Source organism: Anser brachyrhynchus (genome assembly GCF_964034855.1).
Source record: "Anser brachyrhynchus genome assembly, chromosome: 2".
NCBI lineage: Eukaryota > Metazoa > Chordata > Aves > Anseriformes > Anatidae > Anser > Anser brachyrhynchus.
The window spans coordinates 45625123-45644253 of NC_137695.1; the positions used below are offsets into that span (position 1 = coordinate 45625123).

Genomic DNA, 19131 nt, shown 5'->3' on the forward strand with positions numbered 1-19131 from the left:
TGCCTCCATCCCTCCCTCCCCTCCCTCCACCTCGTTCCCTCCCTCTTCCCTCCCTCTTCCCTCCCTTTCTCCCTCCTTCCTCCGTCCCTGCCCCGCCGCCCGCGGAAGTGAGCGGAACGGGGATGCGGCCGCGCCGCCCCCGGCCCCGGAGGTGAGCGGCGAGGCGAGGCGGGGGAGCTGCCGCCGCTGCCGCCGCTGCCGCCCGCTCCTTCCCCGGCTCGCCCACCGCGGTGCCGCTCCCCGTCCCTCCCCGGGGATTTTAGGGGGGATATTTTTAGCCTCCCCCGGCTCCGTGAGCGTGTGTGTGGGCACGGGGGGAGCGGCCTCGGCGGCGGCTGCGCCCTGCGCTGGGGCGGCCGGCGGCTCGTCCTCAGCGTGCGCGGCCTCCGGCAGCTCCGGGCCCCCGGGCGGCCGAGGGCTTGCAGGGCCTTACCTCAGTGGCTCGTTTTTTTTTTTTTTTTTCCTCCTCTAGCGCTGGTTTCTCTTGCAGATGTTGCTGCAGGTGGGGGCAGAGGGAGCAGTGTGATTGCCTGGGATCTTGGGGCATCTCTCTCTTCGCCTTTCAGCTCCCCTGCCGGTGCTGGTGTCGCTAAAGACTTTTGTTAACTATCGCCTCCCGTACGATTTCGATGGAAAATGAAGGTAAAGGTCTCAGCAGAGTCACTGACTTCACTGGAGCTAAGAGGAATTTTGCATGCAATTTGGTGACAACTCCGACCGGTGCGTGTGTATGCTTTACCGTCCCAGGGGTTCGCAGGGGTTGCTCAGTGGCAGGGTTTTCGTTCTGGGTTTCACACCTGAAGAGCTATCGTTTGTCTTTATTTGCACGGGTGCTCCTCCAACTGATTACCAGGCAGGTTTTATTCCCCCTTGAAAAATGTTCAGAGCATCTATGGAGTGATTTAGCGAATGCTCCGTCTCGTTTATATAGGGCGTCAGTTGCTTGGCATCTGCTGAGGCTATGATTTTCCTGGAATTAATCTTTCATGGCCAAATCGAGAAGCATTAATTGCATCTTCTGTTGAAATATTCTTGTGCATGATCTGTTTTTAAAAAAGCACTTAGCCTTGCCTTCTTTGCTAGTTTTTTAATTAAAAAGTAGCTCTGAAGTTTAAAGTTCTACCGTTTGTAAGATCTGGTATGAAATTGTAATCTCCATACATTGCAAGAAGTTGCTCAATTAGGTTGCTCTAATATGCTTTCTCCTTATTGTCTAGTTTGCAAATGATGTAGTCCAGGAAGTTATTTCTTTTTTTCCGTGTTGGGTTTCAGGATATGCTCTGGGAACCTTGAAAGCCAATTTGCATTAGTGACTGTGAACATAACAATTTCCCTTTTTAGTTGGCTGTGGATGTTATAATTTATATATATATATATACACACGTATAAAAATTGATATAAGAAAAGAAATGTTATCTCCCACTCCTAATCTATGTCATCGTTATCCTTTGGAGTTTTTTTTTTTTTAAGTGGCTACTGTTTTTCCTTTGCTATAGGTTGATGTGAACCTCAGGAATTTCTTTTGTCCCCATTCCCCCTGTTCTGAGAAGGGAGGTGCTTTTTAATAGTTTGATTTGGTGGCCTGTGTTGAACTAGTGGGGTAGACTAACTAAATTGGTTTCTCTGGTTGGATGTTGTTCTGTTTTGAAATACCTTGTCTTCCGTGACTAATAAGTTGTTGTTATTGTGAAATCCAACCTATGTTGGAAGCTACATAGGTTGTTATAATCTGGCATTTCAGAAGTTTTTTCTAACTTTATTTAAAGGAATTTGAATATTTATTCATTCTCCTGATCATGTCTTCTAAGCAAATATTTGGAATAAAGAGCAGGGAACTAGTCTGATAGAAGTTTTGAAGTGTCTGTGTGTGTGGAGGTGGGGACATCTCTAGCAGATTGATCTCTGTTTTGGGAGCTTAGTTAGCTGGCAGAAGTAGTGTCAGTGCCTTTTTATTTCAGTCACCGCATTGAAAATAAAAGATTTTTGAATGAGGAGTACTTGGTGGGGAAAGCAAAGCAGATGTAATGCCATTAAATAGAAATACACTTAGGATAAAAGTATGTCTGATGTTTTTGTGCCAAACCCTAAAGAGCAGGAAGACTTTTAATGCCTTTTAGTTCTATTACCAAAGAAATATGATATCATTGATGTAGTTTATAATCAAGTTACATATGATAGAGTCTGGCCCATTCTAATTCTTCTGAATACTAGTAGCACAAAGATGTCACTTCTTGTTTTTCTTTTGGAATAAATATTTTGTATTTAAAAATGAGTGTATTTGTTTGACAGAAGTAACAAAATATGGCTGTATCTAGGGGAAAACTACTTTAAAAGGTGATCTGACATGTATTTCAAAGACAGAAATAAATACTGTGGTTTATTGAAAGTTTTCAAAATGGTGCAGTTTCCTGGGGGTAGGAAGAAACCAGTACAAATAAAAGGATTGGGTTTGTTCCCTTAATATTTAAATCGCTTCCTCTCCACTCTTTCTCCTCACCTCCACTGTCTCACAGTTGGGTTCCAGACAGGCATATATATTTACGACTGTCTACTGTCTGTTTTAGTCCTCTTAGTATTTTTAGCCTATTATTTTTCTATCCATTTGACGTTTTGAGCCAGCCATCAGATTTCATTTGGATTTTTTCAGCACTCTTGAGAGGATCCTTAATGTATTTTCTCCAGGAGGTAGTTGGAACTGTAGAATAAAGATTGCAGTAAGACATTTGCTTTTTATTTATTTTTTCCAAGTTTGTGTTTGAAAGGTCTCTTTAGTTTAGACATTGAGCAAGGAATGGCAAATTTCTTTCTTTTCCTGTATTTGGATCAATATTCAAGGTTAGGAATTGATAACATGGTTTTGGAAAATTGACGTTTTTGTCTCAATTCAATTTTCATAAACCATGTAGTATGTTTACTCTAAGCTAACTCATGCTTTGTCCCAAGACTTTGTGGTTTCTGTCTCTTGTATTGGGAAGAGTTAGTTAATTAAACTTCCTCCCAGATTCATGTATCTCACAGTAATAGGGAAGTGAGAGAATTTCCTGTCATAAGAAGGTTTTTGCTTTAATCAGTAAAACTATGACTTAAAGGAGTATTGTTTGAATTTTTATTGGAAAGATACAATTTTGTGACTTCTTTTGAGAAGTGGAGCTTTTTTTTTAATTGTGGGCAGTCGAGAGAACTTGCAGATGTTTAGAGAAAATAAATGTGAGTGCAAAGTAGGCGTTATAATTTTTTGTATCTCCCCATTGACATGTTTTGTCTGTTTTAAGTAGCTTTCTATGATTGTAGTCAGTTTTTTTTTCTTTTATCACTATTTTTTAGATTGTGGCAGGTTCTTTGTCCCAGTGAGGACTGTCTTGTAGAAGACTGCACTTTAGTAGAAAAACAAAAAACCAACAACAACAACAAAAAAAAAAAAACAAGGATACAGGTTATGTTACATCAACTTTGAGCTCTTGTGCTCTCAGGTCAGGCTGTGGTTGCAAATACGAGTTGTTAAATAAGAGTACTGTTTTGTTACCAAGGCCTTCTGTAGCATTTGTTTTCAGATCATTGTGTGCCTAGCAGAAGAAGTCAGGATAGCACTTTCCCACCTGTAGATTTTCCCAAAGTCATGTAGAACATTGGCACAACAACTCAGACCAGGCTCGCTGTAAGTAATAAAACCATTGTGGTGATTCCAAAATCTTTCATCTTCATTGTTTCGAGTCCTAGTTAATTTCAGCTGATCTTCACAGACTGTTAATTTCAACCTATAGTCTCTCAGTGGTAGTTTCAAGATAGTTTTAAAAACTGGATGAATACTGAGATAAGTCAATGCATTTCTTTTCTCTGAAAAAGGTGCTTTAGTTTGTCGCATCATGCTGAGATGACAGATGTGTTGTTTTTGTTTTTATTGTGTGCTTGAAGTGCAGTTGGTGTTCCTAAAGAGTTTTATGTGTGTTCCTTAAATGAGGAAAATAGCCTTTGTTGGAAAAGCCAACAGATTTAAGATCAATGAATGGATGTGTTTTAGAGGCAACGAGGTAGCATCCTTGACCAGCTCACCGTGGGCTAGGTTTCTGTAAGGACTGGTGGCAGTGTGAAGGGTAGGGGAAGGGGGCAGGGTGCCTGTGGCAGCAGTGACTTGAAAACAATTTACATTGTTCTAGAGTGGCATCATTAATTATTCTTGAAAGTAATATCCAGAATAATGAGAATGAAATTTCTGATGGGAAGCGTTAGAAATTCTGAAATGGAAGTGGTGTTATCACAGCAGTTCACATGTCTTTTGATATGTAGATGACTTCTTAAATAGCTAAAAGGTGAGACAAGAATTTTGATGTTCATTGATTGCTGTTTGGTTACCATCTGTGGCTTGCAATGCAAAAATTAGAACCCAATACTTTACATTTATGTTGGCATAATAGTGACATCTCTTCTGCTTAACTTGGAGCATAAAGTGAGAGAAGAGGTTTTTGCCCCATTTTTTTTTTTTTTAAACCGTGGTGTTTGGATCTTCACTGAAGACCAATCCTAGTTGATAATTTCATACTTGTTATGAGTTATTTTAGTTATAGCCCTGCTAAATTAACATAGCACGTGTTTTGCATTAGAAATATAGATTTTCCTTTTCCATTGCTCAGTCAGCGTCACCTCTGAGTCTGTTGTGTGGTTGGTTCATGGTTCGTTACATAGTTTTAGTCTTTTCCTTCCTGTTTTTTTTTTCCATATAGATAAACCAGAAGTACTAATCTATAGTAGTGTAGAAATGGTTTAACATGGGATCTGCTTGAGTTGAGACACCACAGAATGTATGTTTATATTTTGTTTGCTTTGGAGCTCCTTTCTGTGGGGAATCTATGATGTAATCTCTTGGTGAGTCACAAAAAACAGTAGTGTAGGGAAAATTCAGACAGTACCTAACCAAACAACAGAGGAGCAAGCATTTTCACTTGTCAGACTGTTCACCAAAAAATAGCGAGTGGTTATCTTCGGATGCAGTTCCACAGGACTGCACGATATGGTCTCATCACTGCTGAGAGAAGATCATGCTCACACTGCGTTCCTGCAGCATGTGCTGTGCTGGCTGTCATGGTTATTGGGCTTGCCTGGCTTGCTAACTTGGCAGAAGGCTTGACCAGTCCTTCTTTCCCCTAGCCCCGTGCTGGGTAGCTTTCTGCTGAAATAGGAAGTTGAAGGGCCTCGTGGAGGGTCCAGTTACTGTCAGGAATGGTCAGCATGTGAACCTCCACAAGGGACAAAGACCTCCACCCACCTTTTGGCATAAGCACACCATTGGATCGACTCAGGTCTTCCCGTGGTCATAACTCTGGTGTATCGGACTGAGGCATGCTGACATTAGCACTACTTGTTGTGGGTAAGGTACTTACCCACAAACTAAAAAGTGGGACAGGTACTGCAATGCACTTGGAAAGGGATGATGGTGATTTTAGAAGGGGGGGAAAAAAAGTAATACACTTAGTGGTTTAATATAAATATAATTTAAATTCATCCATAGACCACAGTGGGATTTTGGAAGATTGGAATAAGTCAAAGATAAGTAGATTTTTTTTTTTTTGAGACGTGCTTTTGAGTTGGTGAAAAAGTTCAGGTCATAACTTACTGACACCGGGTGATAAAGTTGACATTTGCACTGTGGTTTGTAGCAGCTAGAAGGAATGATGAAGGTGCAATGCAGAGAAGAGAAGGAAAATAGAATATAATAGTCGAGGTATAAATTTGGGACAAGCATCTGTTTCTAGTTATTTGTTTTGCAAGCCTTCTACTCTAAGTAATTAGGAGGGATAAGATGGATAATGGGTTAGCAGATGCAGACTACAGAATCTGCTTTACAAAGGCTTTTAAAATATTTTTAAGTCATAAATTTTCTGCAGAACTTTTTTCCGCATACATAATTCACCAGAAAGAACTTGGTGAACACAATGTTGTTGTTTTCTTGATGCTAATTATAAGAAACCTTATTATCATAAGTAGAGTAATTATGCAGTGAATTATGTGTGCGTTTTAAAAGGCATTGACACCAGCTTGGTCCTGAGAACTCTCTTAAACAATAAGCTTAGGATTATGTTTTGGCTTCTTTATTATAATTCTATTTTGTCACATTATGAAGTAACTGCATAGCTGCCAGGGATATAATAAACAATTAGGTCCTGAAGTTTCATTCATTATTTTAAACAAATTTAAGCTATAAATACAGAGAAAACATTTCTATTCAAGTTTTTAATTAAAATTATATGGCAACTGTATCCCCACATGTCACGGGTACATTGGTAGCATCTCACAGGGTGCTAAAATTCTTTATTAGTGTTGTTGTTCAAGTGCCATCCTTCATTTTGGGAAGCTCAGCATTTCAGTGTTATGAGATAGAAGCGGGATATTGGAGAGGAGCCACATGACCTTATTCCGAAGCTTAAATTTTCTCTTCTAGGAAGTTAGCAACTCTGGCAAGAGTAATGACTGGTATTTCTACCCAAAGTCTTTTGGCCTTGAATTTCTAAAATGCCTCATGTGAATCGGGATTGAAGCAGAGGCATATGCTGTTTGGAGTCAAGTGAGATATGGCCATCTGTGCTTTCCTGCTTGGGTGATGAGTTTCTGAACTGACCAAGTGCCATTATACGTAAACTTTGCTTTCATCAAGGCACAAGTGTTGTTTTGATGCATTTCAGAGAATCCTTGGGAGACTGTAGTTTTTGTTCTTCTGGTTAATAAATAATGAAAAACATATGAAATGTTTGAGCAGATCTTTCCAGTGTTCAAAGAGTTTTTCAAACAAAGTATTCAAGTTGGGTGTTTTGACCAAATACATGGGTAGTCAATGCAATCTTGGTAATTCTGATGGCAGCTCAATGATTTGAGCAACCAGACTTTAAATTCATTGTAGTACATCCAGGGTATACAGAAATGTTCCAAATGGTAAATCTTTTATAGTGGTTAAATTCACAGTCTGAATATTTGGCATTCTTTAAAGATTCAAATGCACTAAAGGAAAGTAAGGTGGTTTGGACAGAGGTGCTGTTGGGGGTTCAGTCTGAATTTTTGTTGCCACTGCTCAGGAATGAATCAACAGCATTGCAGTCAGGTTAAGGTGGTGTTACTTTTGTGAAATATTTTCTCTAGCTAGAGAGAAGGCAGTTGTCATTCACAAGGCTTGCAAGATAACCACATGGGGCATATACTACAATTACAGAAAATTGCTGAGCTTTCTGAGCTGTTGTGCTGATATCCTCAGTCAAACTAAATGCCCTACTTCCTGTTCTGTATTTAAATAAAAGAAGCATTGAGAAACATCCTGAGAGTAAGATGCATTTGAGGTTGGGGAGATGTATTTCTTGGAGAAGTGCTTTTTTAAAAGATATTTTTAGTACTTTAATATTTCTTTGAAATTTTTAGTGGTTTTGGTACTTAAAAATAGTTCTTGAGCTTTTATAGACTTCTGTAGAGTTAATCAGTTGGATGTTAAATGGGGCATCTTAGTATTCATTATATTGCCTGAAGCAGATGGGGTAAGGGATAGAGAGGTCTTAAACATTTTACAGCTTTTAAAATTAAGCAGACCTTGATTTAGTGTTGGTATTCAGTTTTCTGTTGCTTAGTTGGTCAGAATTACAGAGGCGTCGTGTACCAAGAAGTATGGTTCTGCTGTTATGGCTGGCTCTTGGCCTCAGCGACGGTCCTAAGCACCACTGAAATAGCATTCAGATACAGCACAGACTTTGTCAGGCTCATGGGGCTGCCTAGTAGATTGTTCTCCTAATTTGGGTATTTATATTTCTTTGGTTAATGGGTGGTCTCGGTGCCAGATTGAATATTGCCCTTTATCCATAAAGTCATATGAAATAACACACATTAGCAAGCGGCTTGAAACCACGTGGGTCTCCCAGGACAGAAATCTGCTCTGCAAGAACTCATTAATGTAAATTAGTGTCTCTCTTTCCTTCTGGCCATTTTAGAGACAGAAGTTTTCTGTGTGCACTTCCTTTGATGTGGGGACTCCTGGTAAAACGTTCAAACTAAATACTGTTGAATAGGAACAATTTTTTCAGAGTGTTAGAATACAGGGCTGCTACAGCTGTTTCCCCAGAAGTGAAAAATTGTCACACTTTCAGAAAAGATTCTGCTCAAATGAATATAGTACACAGTAACTTCAACGCCTTCAAGAAATATTTCCTATCCTGAGCAAACAGTGCCTGGTAGAAAACAAGTGGCTCATTAGTCTGCAGACTTCAACCTTTTGGAGGTGAGAAGGGAAAGCTTTTTGCAGGGGTAAGTGAAATACACATTTTGCCAATTGGTTGTGATTATTTGTGTGCTGAAGGAGCACTGCAATGCACTTGTTGCTCTTAGAAAGCAGCACTATTTCCAGTAGAGGTATTTGAGTCCAATACTCTCTGACCAGGTTCTTTTAGATATTCCATGTGTGGGTGGTGTCTTTTTTTTTTGGTATTAAATGTACGAATTTGAAGGTATTTGATGTTATATAGGATTTCTGTTTTAGCAGTGATACAAAATACACTGAAAACACAGCACAAGTGTAAGTTACAGTTAGCAATTGCAATACGCAGTTCAATCATAATACCAATGTGATTGCCCTTCTGGCCTTGTGGTATGCTCACCGTCACCATGTTGGGCCTCCCCAGTCGCCCAGAAGGAATGAATGTGTGTTAAAACCTTCTCAAGCCCATTTCTTTCTTAGAGATTTTTTTTTTTGTTAGGTCGGTTGTCATGCTCCTTGTTGGGCTGAGCCACTTATGTCCCCTGTCCCCTGCCACCCCATGCATGCCATGTTGACTCAGGGAGATACTCAAGCTTTTAACAAGCTAAGGTAGAAACGTGCTGCCAGTTGGTTGACTCAACTGTGATATAGTCAGCCGATCCACTCAGCTGATGCAGCTGTTTATCTAAAACAAAGACCACTTTCCTGATACCTCTCTGTTTTTGATAAAGTCGACTTTCTTTGCAAGAGCTGTGGTCAGTCACACCCTACGTTATCTCCTGAGCCTCATGGGCACGTTGCCCTTGCCCACGTCTGCTTCCATTATAGGGGTTGTTGATCAGTCACAGTATTTGAGTATTATTCGTATCTAAATTTAGAGGTTTCTGAGGCCTCATTAGAGAAATTGCTGATTGAGAATACAGGAAAATACTGGTCTTCATGATTTTTTCATATATGAGGTACAACCAGCTGTATCAGTGCAATCTGCATAGATGAAGCCTCCCTGAATATAACTTCCAATTTTATGCACGTAATTAAAATATAGCTAAATTAGTTTAAGAGACAAGAAGAAGGCATTGCAAATTATATTTACTTCATCAAGGTATACTTGTACTTTGTCTGCATGTATGGTTTCTGAGCTTGATTTACCAATTCTTAATTATTTAATGAATCTGTATCTACCATGCTCAGCTATTTCTACCTGCTTCTTGCATCAGTACAACTGCTGAATTCCTCTGGAGACTTGATTCCTGCTAAGATCTGGAGGAATTTCACAGAGGGAGTTGCATCGTAGTCATGACCACACTTGGTATTGCTTGTTCCAAAGCAGGCTGAGGACACTGAGCATGCTCCTCTGTACCCAGTCTCCCATTCTGGAGTTCTGCTGTATGTATCTGGGGTTTTGATTTTGGGCGTGTAGTTGGTCTTGGACTTACTGTAACTAGTGAGCATGCCTAATGCATTTTTTTTAACCTTTTTTTTTTTTCCTGTGTCTTGACATCACTTGGCCATTGTTCTGTGACTGGGACCTCTCTTGAAGTTGTAGGAGCACCTTGCCTTCTAGGAAAATTGAGGAGGCAGACTGAAGAAACATTAGTGAAACATTTTTAGGTCATTGCTAGGAAATGGCTCTGTGGTATCATAGTCGTGATACTGAGCAGTGGCTCATTTAAACTGAGTTTGAAGGCGGGTAATAAGACGGTCAAAGATCTGAATCTCCAAAACCTCTAGGTACCGTGTGCTAATGAGCAGGAGAAGACATTGCATGGATATTTCATACCTGATGGAACTGACAAAAGGTTTCTTTCATTCTGGGTGGTATGTTTTTCCTTAAAGACATGTTTCACCGCCAGGAGTCTTTGCCTAGTGGGAATTGTTTCCAAAGTCTCTGTCCACATGCACAGAGACTCATGCCTCTGGTTGTTCTCTAGCCCTGTGAGCTTTCAGGGGGCCAGACTGCAAAAGAGGTAAGCACTTGTTATTTTATTACGTTATCATGGGCACAGATGTCTACATAAAGCTGCTTCTGTTCCTGACGTTCAGTTCCACTAGGTGATTTAGACCCTGAATTCTGCTCTTTGTCACAGTACTGATCTATTTGTCATCTTCATCCTCTGCACCTGGCTCTGAATTGTACACAACTGGAGAATGTGCTTACTAGAATGTGAGCTTTCCCAACTTTTGGGTATTATATCACTTATAGTTTGATAATATAGAATATTCAGGAAAATGGAAGTTTGTAATTTTCAATCTGATTTGTGTTCAGTGAAACACTTTCTTAATATATTGTTAAACCTTTACTACTTTTTTCAGTGAGAGGGGGGAAAGGTAAATCAAAAATGGAAGCTGGTTAATGAGGCATGGTGGGCAGGGAGGAACAGCGTTGTGTGCTGAAGTGCTGATTCCTTCTGCATCCCAATAAGAATAGCACAAACATTTGACGTAATAACCCAGAAAAGATGATACTGTGGTGTAAAATCGTATGTCCTTTCTGATGCTGGAGCCCTGAGATGTTATGGCTTTGGATGGACCTCTGGTCAGGGCATGGCACAGTGCAGAACTTGTCTGCTCTCAGGTCGTTAGTACTCGCATGGGGTTTTGCTTGCAATACAAATTCAGCTAACAGCATTCAGGTCTGGAATGTGAATTGAGCTTTGAAGAGTCTGTTGGACAACATGCTGTAATACCTGTATTTTGGTAATAAAGCTGCAGTTCCTGTTCAGGTGCATGTAATATTTCAAGTGGAAAAGACAATACACTATACATGTACCTAAAATTAAATGTGCATTGATTAATTACACACTGATTATGTTTAGCTTGAGTAATTTTACTGTTGATTGGATCCACCATGTAGTGATCACACAGTATCTGTGATACGGAGGCATACACCTGGATTAGCCAGTGGTGGGTACAATAGCCTTCCAGGCTGGTCACTCTGAAGAAGTCAAAAGGTTCTTGTGATACTTGAATTGGCTTGGAAGGGGTTCGGTTTTACAGAGCTGATGGATAGATGCAGGCTGAGTGAATGAGCTGTTCGGACGGATAGGAAGACTCAGAAGAAGGTGATAGGTATGGTTCACAGGCAAATGCTGGAGGGTGTGTTGAGCCAGTGCTTCCAGTCATCTTTTTCCATTTCCAGTTGTACTGCAGTGGTTCCCAAGAACCGGTTGTACCAACCTGACGTTTGCCAGAAAGACTTCTCATGGGGTATCCTAAACTGTCCTTTCCAAGAGAAGAGTCCCCAAATCCAGATGCATTCCTTTCTCTTGTGTTTCTGACAGAAATTTTCAAAGAAAGAATCAACATTTCTTTTTAATTACCATAGCTGTGTTTTCTTTGTTTTATAAACATCTTGGTTTTGTTTTTCTTTCATTTTCTCTATTCTGAATAGTTTCACTTTTATATCGCCTCTGTGTTTTGTATTCGTAGGTCAATTAAGTAACTGCGTGTAACATTTGAAGGACTTTGTATTAGCTAATTAGCTAAAGTGTTTTGGTCACAAGATTATCTCAAAATAGATTTTGTTGTGAGAGTGCTCTACAAATTTTCTTAGATTGCTCACAGTTAATGTAGGTCCTGCCATTTGCATTCCCTGAGCATCTAGAGCTGAAATTTCCCTTTTATATTTTTTTAAAAGTATCTCATTGTCAGTGAACCCTGCTGATTGATAATGGACTGTTCCTGCTAAGCTGCTACAACGAGTGATAGAGGTAGGATGTTGGCACTTGGTTATCAGTGATGATAGAAAGAGGGTAGGCAGAATCGTGTAGCCTACGAGGAGGAAGAATTTCTTCGTGCTACTGTTAACTGGTCAGACAAATTACAGGTTTTCCTTTAGAGCAAACAGGAAGGAACTCTGAATTTCCAGTAATGTAAACCTTCCAGATTAACTTGCGTTACTTTTGATAAACATGCTTTAGTCACAGTTCTGTGGTCACAAGATTGATGTGCGTTTCTTGCCATAGAAATGGTGGTGTGTATGTTGGAAGTGCTCCAGGAAAAGTCCCTCCTGCAGCAGCTGCTTTTTTTTGCTAGCTAGTATTCTGCTTCTTTGTTCCCTGGTAGGTTTAGTTGTGAATGGGGAAGGGAAAGCTGTAATCATTGCTCCAAAAACTTCAGCTGTATGCTGTCTAACTGATATAAAAGCATAGGCCAGTATCATTTTTTAGCCCCGTTATCTGTATGAAAACTTTGCCTGCAATGGAGTTCTGAAGTGTTTTAAGATACCAACCGCTAGATGTTTGAACACGAATTACATCATAGGATGGGAAGAGATCTTACTGTATGTGGTGGGCTGACCCCTGTAATACTGAAGGCTGTGGTTTTTAGGATAGCTGCTCTTGGATGTGCTAACAGGTGTTGCAGAAGCACAGACCTCCAGCCTGCAGGTCTGGGCCGTAATGCAAAGGACTACCGAGTACTTGCTGACACTGCTAAATAAGAAAGCTTTCTTTTGCAGTAAAGGCAAAAATACTTGTTTGAATATGGTTATTATGTACCAGCAGATGGCAAGTGCTTTTTCCAACTTTTTTTTTGGACTTTAATCTGTCGATGTAACCCACTTCATCAAAGGGAACAGTGATCAGTTTCTTATTGGCTAAGTAATTGAATTTAATTGGTGGCAAAGTGTTGGATATATTGTTATTTTCTGAACTGTAAGTGTAGTTTAATCTACCCAGAGATTGTAGAGTTTTTTGAGAAGTGAGATGAGGGATCCATCCAGAATTGTCTTATCGTAAGTAATTTTGCCCTAGAGAAAGGAGCTGGCTATAAAAAGGCTCTGAGCCGTTGTTTTTCTAATCCTTTACCAAATTTTCTCTGTAATTTTTTTTTCATGGCCTAAAGTTTCTACAATGTTCTCCCTAGGAGTGGGAGATGTTTTGAATGCAACACGCATTTAAAATCAGAGGCTTTTTGAGCCTGTCACAAAAACGTTGTAAAAATAGGCTTTGTTAGCACAATGCTACCGTGCTGATGAAGGTTTGTTTGGATGAAACCTCTTTATTTTAACATTTTTGTTTAAGGATATTTAACTTTTCAAGATATCCTTGAAGAGCTTGTTACTAGGCATTCTGCCATCCCAATTGATTGCCTATTACTAGGGAAATGATGAGGTGTGTCCCTTTTTGGAGCTGGTATTTGAGTCTACCAGCCATGTCACTTGCTATAGGGCAAAAAAAAAATCCCAGCACTAAAATTTGTAATGGCTGTCAGTTCATTTCTGCCTAGTCTTACTGGGGAAGTGTGGTTGTTCAGAGTTTTGTTGAGTGATCTTTGACAAAATTGTGTGTTTGTGGATTTGTTTTGAAATAGCATTTAGGCTTAATTGTTTCCAGCCCTAAATTCTGGTGATCGGTAACTAGATACTACATCCATGGCATTACTTTCAACAAAAATCAAAAGCTAGTACCTAGGAGGTGAAACTGTAAAGAAAAGAACATGAGTTCTTCAGTAGTGTTGTATCAAAGAGGGGAGATTGTGGCAAAATTCTTGGTAAATGTTTAGTTTAAGGAAGTGTGTGAGCCAAGAAAACTGAAACAGCAGGAAGGTTAAAATCCAAAGGAAATTGACTGTAAACTTTAAAGTATGAAAAGTCACAATCTCCAATGGCAATTTCCTGAGAATTTAATTGTTTAAACTTAATGTTGGTTCATATGTGTAGGCTTAGCAGCCTTAACTGTGTGTGTTCTTAATAGCAGAACAGGGGAGTCCTGTCTTTGTAGCCCCCAGATAGGCACGGTACATACTGAAGGTTCTGCAAGGCAGATTTGAATGCAAGTGATTCTCGTGAGCATCAAGTGCTTCATGGACACTGCTCAAAGCAGTGGTACATCTAACCAAAGGCTGCATGTCTGCATGGAAGAATGAGTGGCTGTGATGTTGCATCGCTTCCCATGATGAAGTTTTAGAGAGCTGGACATGTATATGCCAAAGAGTGTTTGTTTTCTTTTGACTGAGAGTTGTAATGCCTGTATTCTTCCAAAATGAAATACCTTTTTTTCTGCTGCAGTTATGGCCAGCTTATGTTGCTCTAATGTGGTTCTGCTTTGCAGAGGGATCTGGGTTCTGTGAGAAGCCTTAGGCTGCAGAGCAAATGTTTGCCATGGTGGTACAGAATAATGAAACCTTGCTGTTACAAAGATTTGTTACCATTTGCTGGCTTTCGTGGTTTTGGAAGGCATTGAATTTTAGTGTCTTTGTGCCTCATAAAGAGATCCCTTGTTAGAACAGAATTATACTTCTGATTAATTTTTTTTCTTCTGATGTCAAAAGCAGTTAGTGAGGTTCTTTTAAAGTACTATAAATATGTGTCAAGTGTTGCAAAAGAAAAATCATGATATTTTGAGCCATATCTGAAACATTTTTGAGTCAGTTTCTTTTCCCAGTTCAAACGTAGAAGGTGTCTGGAAGAGCTATCTTGCTAGATAAATTTTGCAAATATGTATATTAATGCAGTATAATAACGTGTATCACCATCATTTTTAATGAAGACCTACATCAGTGTATATACATAAGATTTCAATAAGTACCTACTACTGAAGGATATTTTGGACAGATTTTGTAACACTAAAATCTGGCTGCAGGCTTTCCAGTTGTGGTCTTTGCTTAAATGCATCGTTAAAGAAAAAGCAAAGAAAAGAGCAAACCAAAACTCTTTCACTGAAATGAAGTATTGCAGTTGGAGTTGAGGTGTGACAGAGCATAGCTGAGCTTTGGTTCTTGGTCCCTTGCTGATGCCCTCCAAGCTGCACAATCCTGCTGGCTTCAGGCTGCACAAGGCTGGGTGAAGTCCAAGGGATTCCCTCGCTTTGGAGGCCACTGAAGATGCTGTTAAGGTGCAGTTCTTTAGCCTGCCGTGCCCTCCTCCCAAGAGCTCAAACCCACACCGCACATTGCCCTGAGTTTCATCGTAGTCTCTAGACTTGCTTTCTTAGCCCTACAGTGAAGGAGCAAGTCGTGTGGTTGACTTTTCCACTAGGAACTACATGGCGAGCAGAGAGTTTCCAAGGCTTTCTCTTTGAAGAGAAAGCATGTGTGTTCCTACTGTGGTAGGCTTTCACCTTCATTCATTGTTCCCTTGGGCCTCTGCGTTGAAGCCTTTGTGTAATCTTATTTAGGTAAGCAGCTGGAAGAACAAAAATTAAGTTTATCTCAGCTCTCATATTTGAGTACAAGAGAAAATGGTGTGTAGTATAGAAAATGAAGATTGTCGTTTTTTTATGGTATAAAATGCTGTAATCTTGTAACACATTATCATCGTGGAGTATTTCTTTATTATATTTTGTCTCAGCATCCACAGAGGAATTTCAAAACCTTTTATTGTCTTTTATAAATGCATAAAACCGCCAATTCAAATTCTGTGGGAGTGTAATGGGAAAACCATTTCAGTGGTGTGCATGTTTGTATGTTAGGTGTTTTCCAGTTAATGGGGGAGGGGGAGGAGGTAGATGACAAAATCTGAATTATTAATTGTGGGTACAGTAGTGGAGTGAGGGTGGTAAAGGAGACAAGGGTGATGGAAAAGTATCACTTTAGCTTCCAATATTTAATAAGCAAGAGTTCTGAAACTTCGGTTTCACTGAATGTCAGTGTTGCTGTCAGTGTCGCTAAAGCACTACCCTGCACTTCACAAAATTTTTAATTTCTGAAAAATTACAGGAAATCATTGCTTTTTACAACATTGACTTGAAGTTCTTGTACTATAGTCAAATTCTATGACTTCTCTGGCATCTGTGCTCTTGCGGTTTTCTTAATATTGTTTTTCCTTTCTTTGTCTACAAGAAAACACAAATAGGCTTGCTTAGAGTAACTTCATTAGTAAGTAGAAAGTAAGGGCAGGAAGTGAAATTTAATCTGAAGTGAGTACTTTCTGATCAGTTGTTGAGCTAAAGGATTGCGAATATATGTAACTGTAAGGATATTTGCCATTGCTTAACACATCATTACAGAAATAGTCCTCTCAGTTGAATGTCCAGTGTTTTGTTTCGTAGTTGCAGGTATGATACAGCATGGAAAAGAAGATGAATCTGCGGATTTTTTTAAAGTGCAAATAGTTATTGATCTGGTATATGTTGTTTGAAATGAAATGTTAGTGCTCCCTTTCCCTTCAAACTTTGGTTTTGTTTCATAGGTTGCACGTCTTCAACAAATCCCTGATGGTGACAATGAGACAATGATTCCTGTACTGTCCTCAAAAAAAGCAAGTGAATTGCCAGTTGATGAAGTTGCAAGCATTTTGCAAGTAAGTTATTTTGCATCTCTTAAGACTGTGCTGATGTTACCAAATGATGTTTGATATCTCATAAGAACAGATCTTGTTACTAAAAGTCCGTGCATTATCAGGCTGTTTGGTATTAACTACTGTTTACTTTTAAAAGCACATTGATTATGAAATTGTTTCTTGAAATGCTCTAATCTCCAGTGTTTTTGAGAAAATTGTTAATTGGAGGGGGGAATGATTCAGCTTGAAAATGTGTAGATTTCTCTGTGTTGGAGATTGGTTTTTGTTAATAAAACTCTCCTTGAGTTTCAGAGGCAAATTCTTCTTGTAAAACTGTCCTGTTTTTCATAGCTATTGCTTCCATTTCTTGATGGAATTCTTAATGTCTTTAATATATTTTGGCAGCCTCCATTTTAAGAGGAGGAACAGGATTGAGAAAGATACCCATTGACAGATATATGAGCCATTGAATTTGTGTTAACTTTCTTGATAGATGATCTTTTTTTCATTTTCTGCATGCTTGACTGCTTGAGGAGTACATCATGATAAATGTTGGTCACTGATAACTCAAGAATTTGAAGCTATGGCTGTCATTTAGCTGAGTAACTGAACTCCTAACATAATTCTCAACAGTCTGAACTGTTTGGTTTGCTAAAGAGTTTTCTGCAGGGAAGCTTAGCAATCAGAGATGTGAAACAGCATCTGCTTCTGTAATTCTGTGATTTTTTTTTGTTGTTGTTGAATCTGTTAACTACTGCCAAATTTTATTTTAAAACAGTTAGCTTTTATTGTTGTACAAACACCAGTACCAAGCTTGTATTTCTGATGGCCAAATTTTTATAATCTAAGACACTATTTTGGTGTTGGAATTTATTCTGAAGTCTTATCTTAACAGTGTAATCACTGACTGTGTTATTCTTTGTATATTTCAATAGGCTAATCTTCAGAATGGCTTAAAAAACTGTGAAGTGTGTCATAGACGGGCATTCCATGGATGGAATGAATTTGATATTAGTGAAGATGAACCATTGTGGAAAAAATACATTTCCCAGGTTAAGATTTTTGTCTTTTCTGCTTTTAGGTTTTAATACTTTGTCAGTAATTTTGCTGTCTTTAGCTTTTGTGTACATGAAAGTACTCTGATAAAAGTGGGTAAGCTAAAGTAGAGTGAGAAGTTCTTCTGTAATTTCTATCTAACTTACCTATTGAAAAAGCTTTCATTTAGGTACATCGGTGTTTAGGTTATATGGTTTGTTTGTGAAGGTGTTCATAACTAGCAGAAGGCTACCGTCTGTAACTATCTTAAGGGGTGGGGAGGTAGAATAAACTTCCTTATAAGCAAAGACTTGGGCATGAATCACACTCAAGTCAGACACAAATGCTTTTGATTGGTAAATATTTAAATGGAATATGAAGTGTCAATAATTTGGTGGGCAAAAGAAATTCAAGAAAGCAAAAATAATGCCTTTGAAGTGAGGGTGGGGATGGGGTCAGCCTTGAATCTGATGGTAAGCAGAATTGGCAAAAGTCACGTGTAAATTTCTTCCTATCAGCTCGATCTACTATAAATATGAGCCCATGCAGCATCTCGGAATGGTGTGGAAATGCCACTCTTTTGCCTGCCTACCTTCTCCCTGGCAAAGACACTTAAAGCAACTTTTCACACAGAGTATTTTTCTAATGAATTTGTTAAACATTTTGGTTAGTATTTCCTGCAGCCTGTCTAAGCAGCAGTACAGTTAAGTTCTAAAGTAAACCCTGAAGTAACAGGTGGTTAATTCTAGAGAAACTGTTTTACTTGGAAGTGGCTGCAAAGATAATTCCATTCTCTGCTGATAGTAGGAGTGGGAACATCATTATATACTAGCTGTCCTCTGGCATTAATACTTCATTTTCCCATCCATCTATAGTGTCAGTTAGATGCGTCAGAAGACTTCCAAAGCATATTATCCAAGCGTGTTTTAGGTAGAATTTATTAAGATATGTATTTGCTTTGAATGTGCTCATCATATGTGCTCTTAGAGTGTCCTTCACTTTTATTTAAGATTCACTTTTTTTTAAGATTTCTCAAAAAGGTGGCAGTTAGCAACTATCTGTCACGTAGAAGAAAGATCCTTTTTTTCTATCTTGAAAATGTGAATCAGAAAATATAAAAAGTGGTTTCCTACTGTTATGTATTGAATATGGTCCATTCAAGGCCTTTGATACTAAAAAGAATAATTCAAGTAAATTCTGAACCATACAGAGTCAAATTCTGTTTGTGCTGGCAGATTGCAAAAAAATTAATTAAAGAATAATATGTTTTAAAAATAGATGTTCTTTGGGGGGTAGGCAAAAACGTCACTCTGTATAGAGTATTGCTGAATTACTGTTTTGTTTCATTTCAGTTTAAAAATCCCCTTATTATGCTTCTCCTGGCATCTGCGGTCATCAGTGTTCTCATGCATCAGTTTGATGATGCTGTCAGTATCACTGTGGTAAGGAACTAAAATTTTATCTTCTGAGACAATACTTCAGAATGGATGACCACGTTTACTTTCAACATCACATCAATGCTAACGTGGGGTGGTATTATATGATTGTAATTAATGAAGTTCATTTATATGCTATCATTAAATCTGCTGTTAAGTTTGTGAGGGGATTTTGTTTTTCTTGACTGACAGTAGTACATATCAGAATATCAGCTAAT

General features: G+C 39.0%; 1 protein-coding gene across 6 annotated transcripts in view; it reads left to right on the plus strand.

Annotated features, from left to right (window-relative positions):
• ATP2C1 (ATPase secretory pathway Ca2+ transporting 1) overlaps positions 1-19131 on the plus strand; it is a 50020-nt gene continuing 30889 nt past the window's right edge. Inside the window, exons 1-5 of one of the 6 annotated variants that reach the window (XM_080581739.1) lie at positions 1-151; positions 473-720; positions 16353-16463; positions 17378-17494; positions 18830-18919. In XM_080581739.1, the coding sequence (XP_080437865.1) occupies positions 16395-16463; positions 17378-17494; positions 18830-18919 (276 nt within the window). In that variant the 5' untranslated portion in view covers positions 1-151; positions 473-720; positions 16353-16394. The other 5 variants (XM_080581737.1, XM_080581738.1, XM_080581736.1 and 2 more) reach the window with 5 other exon arrangements.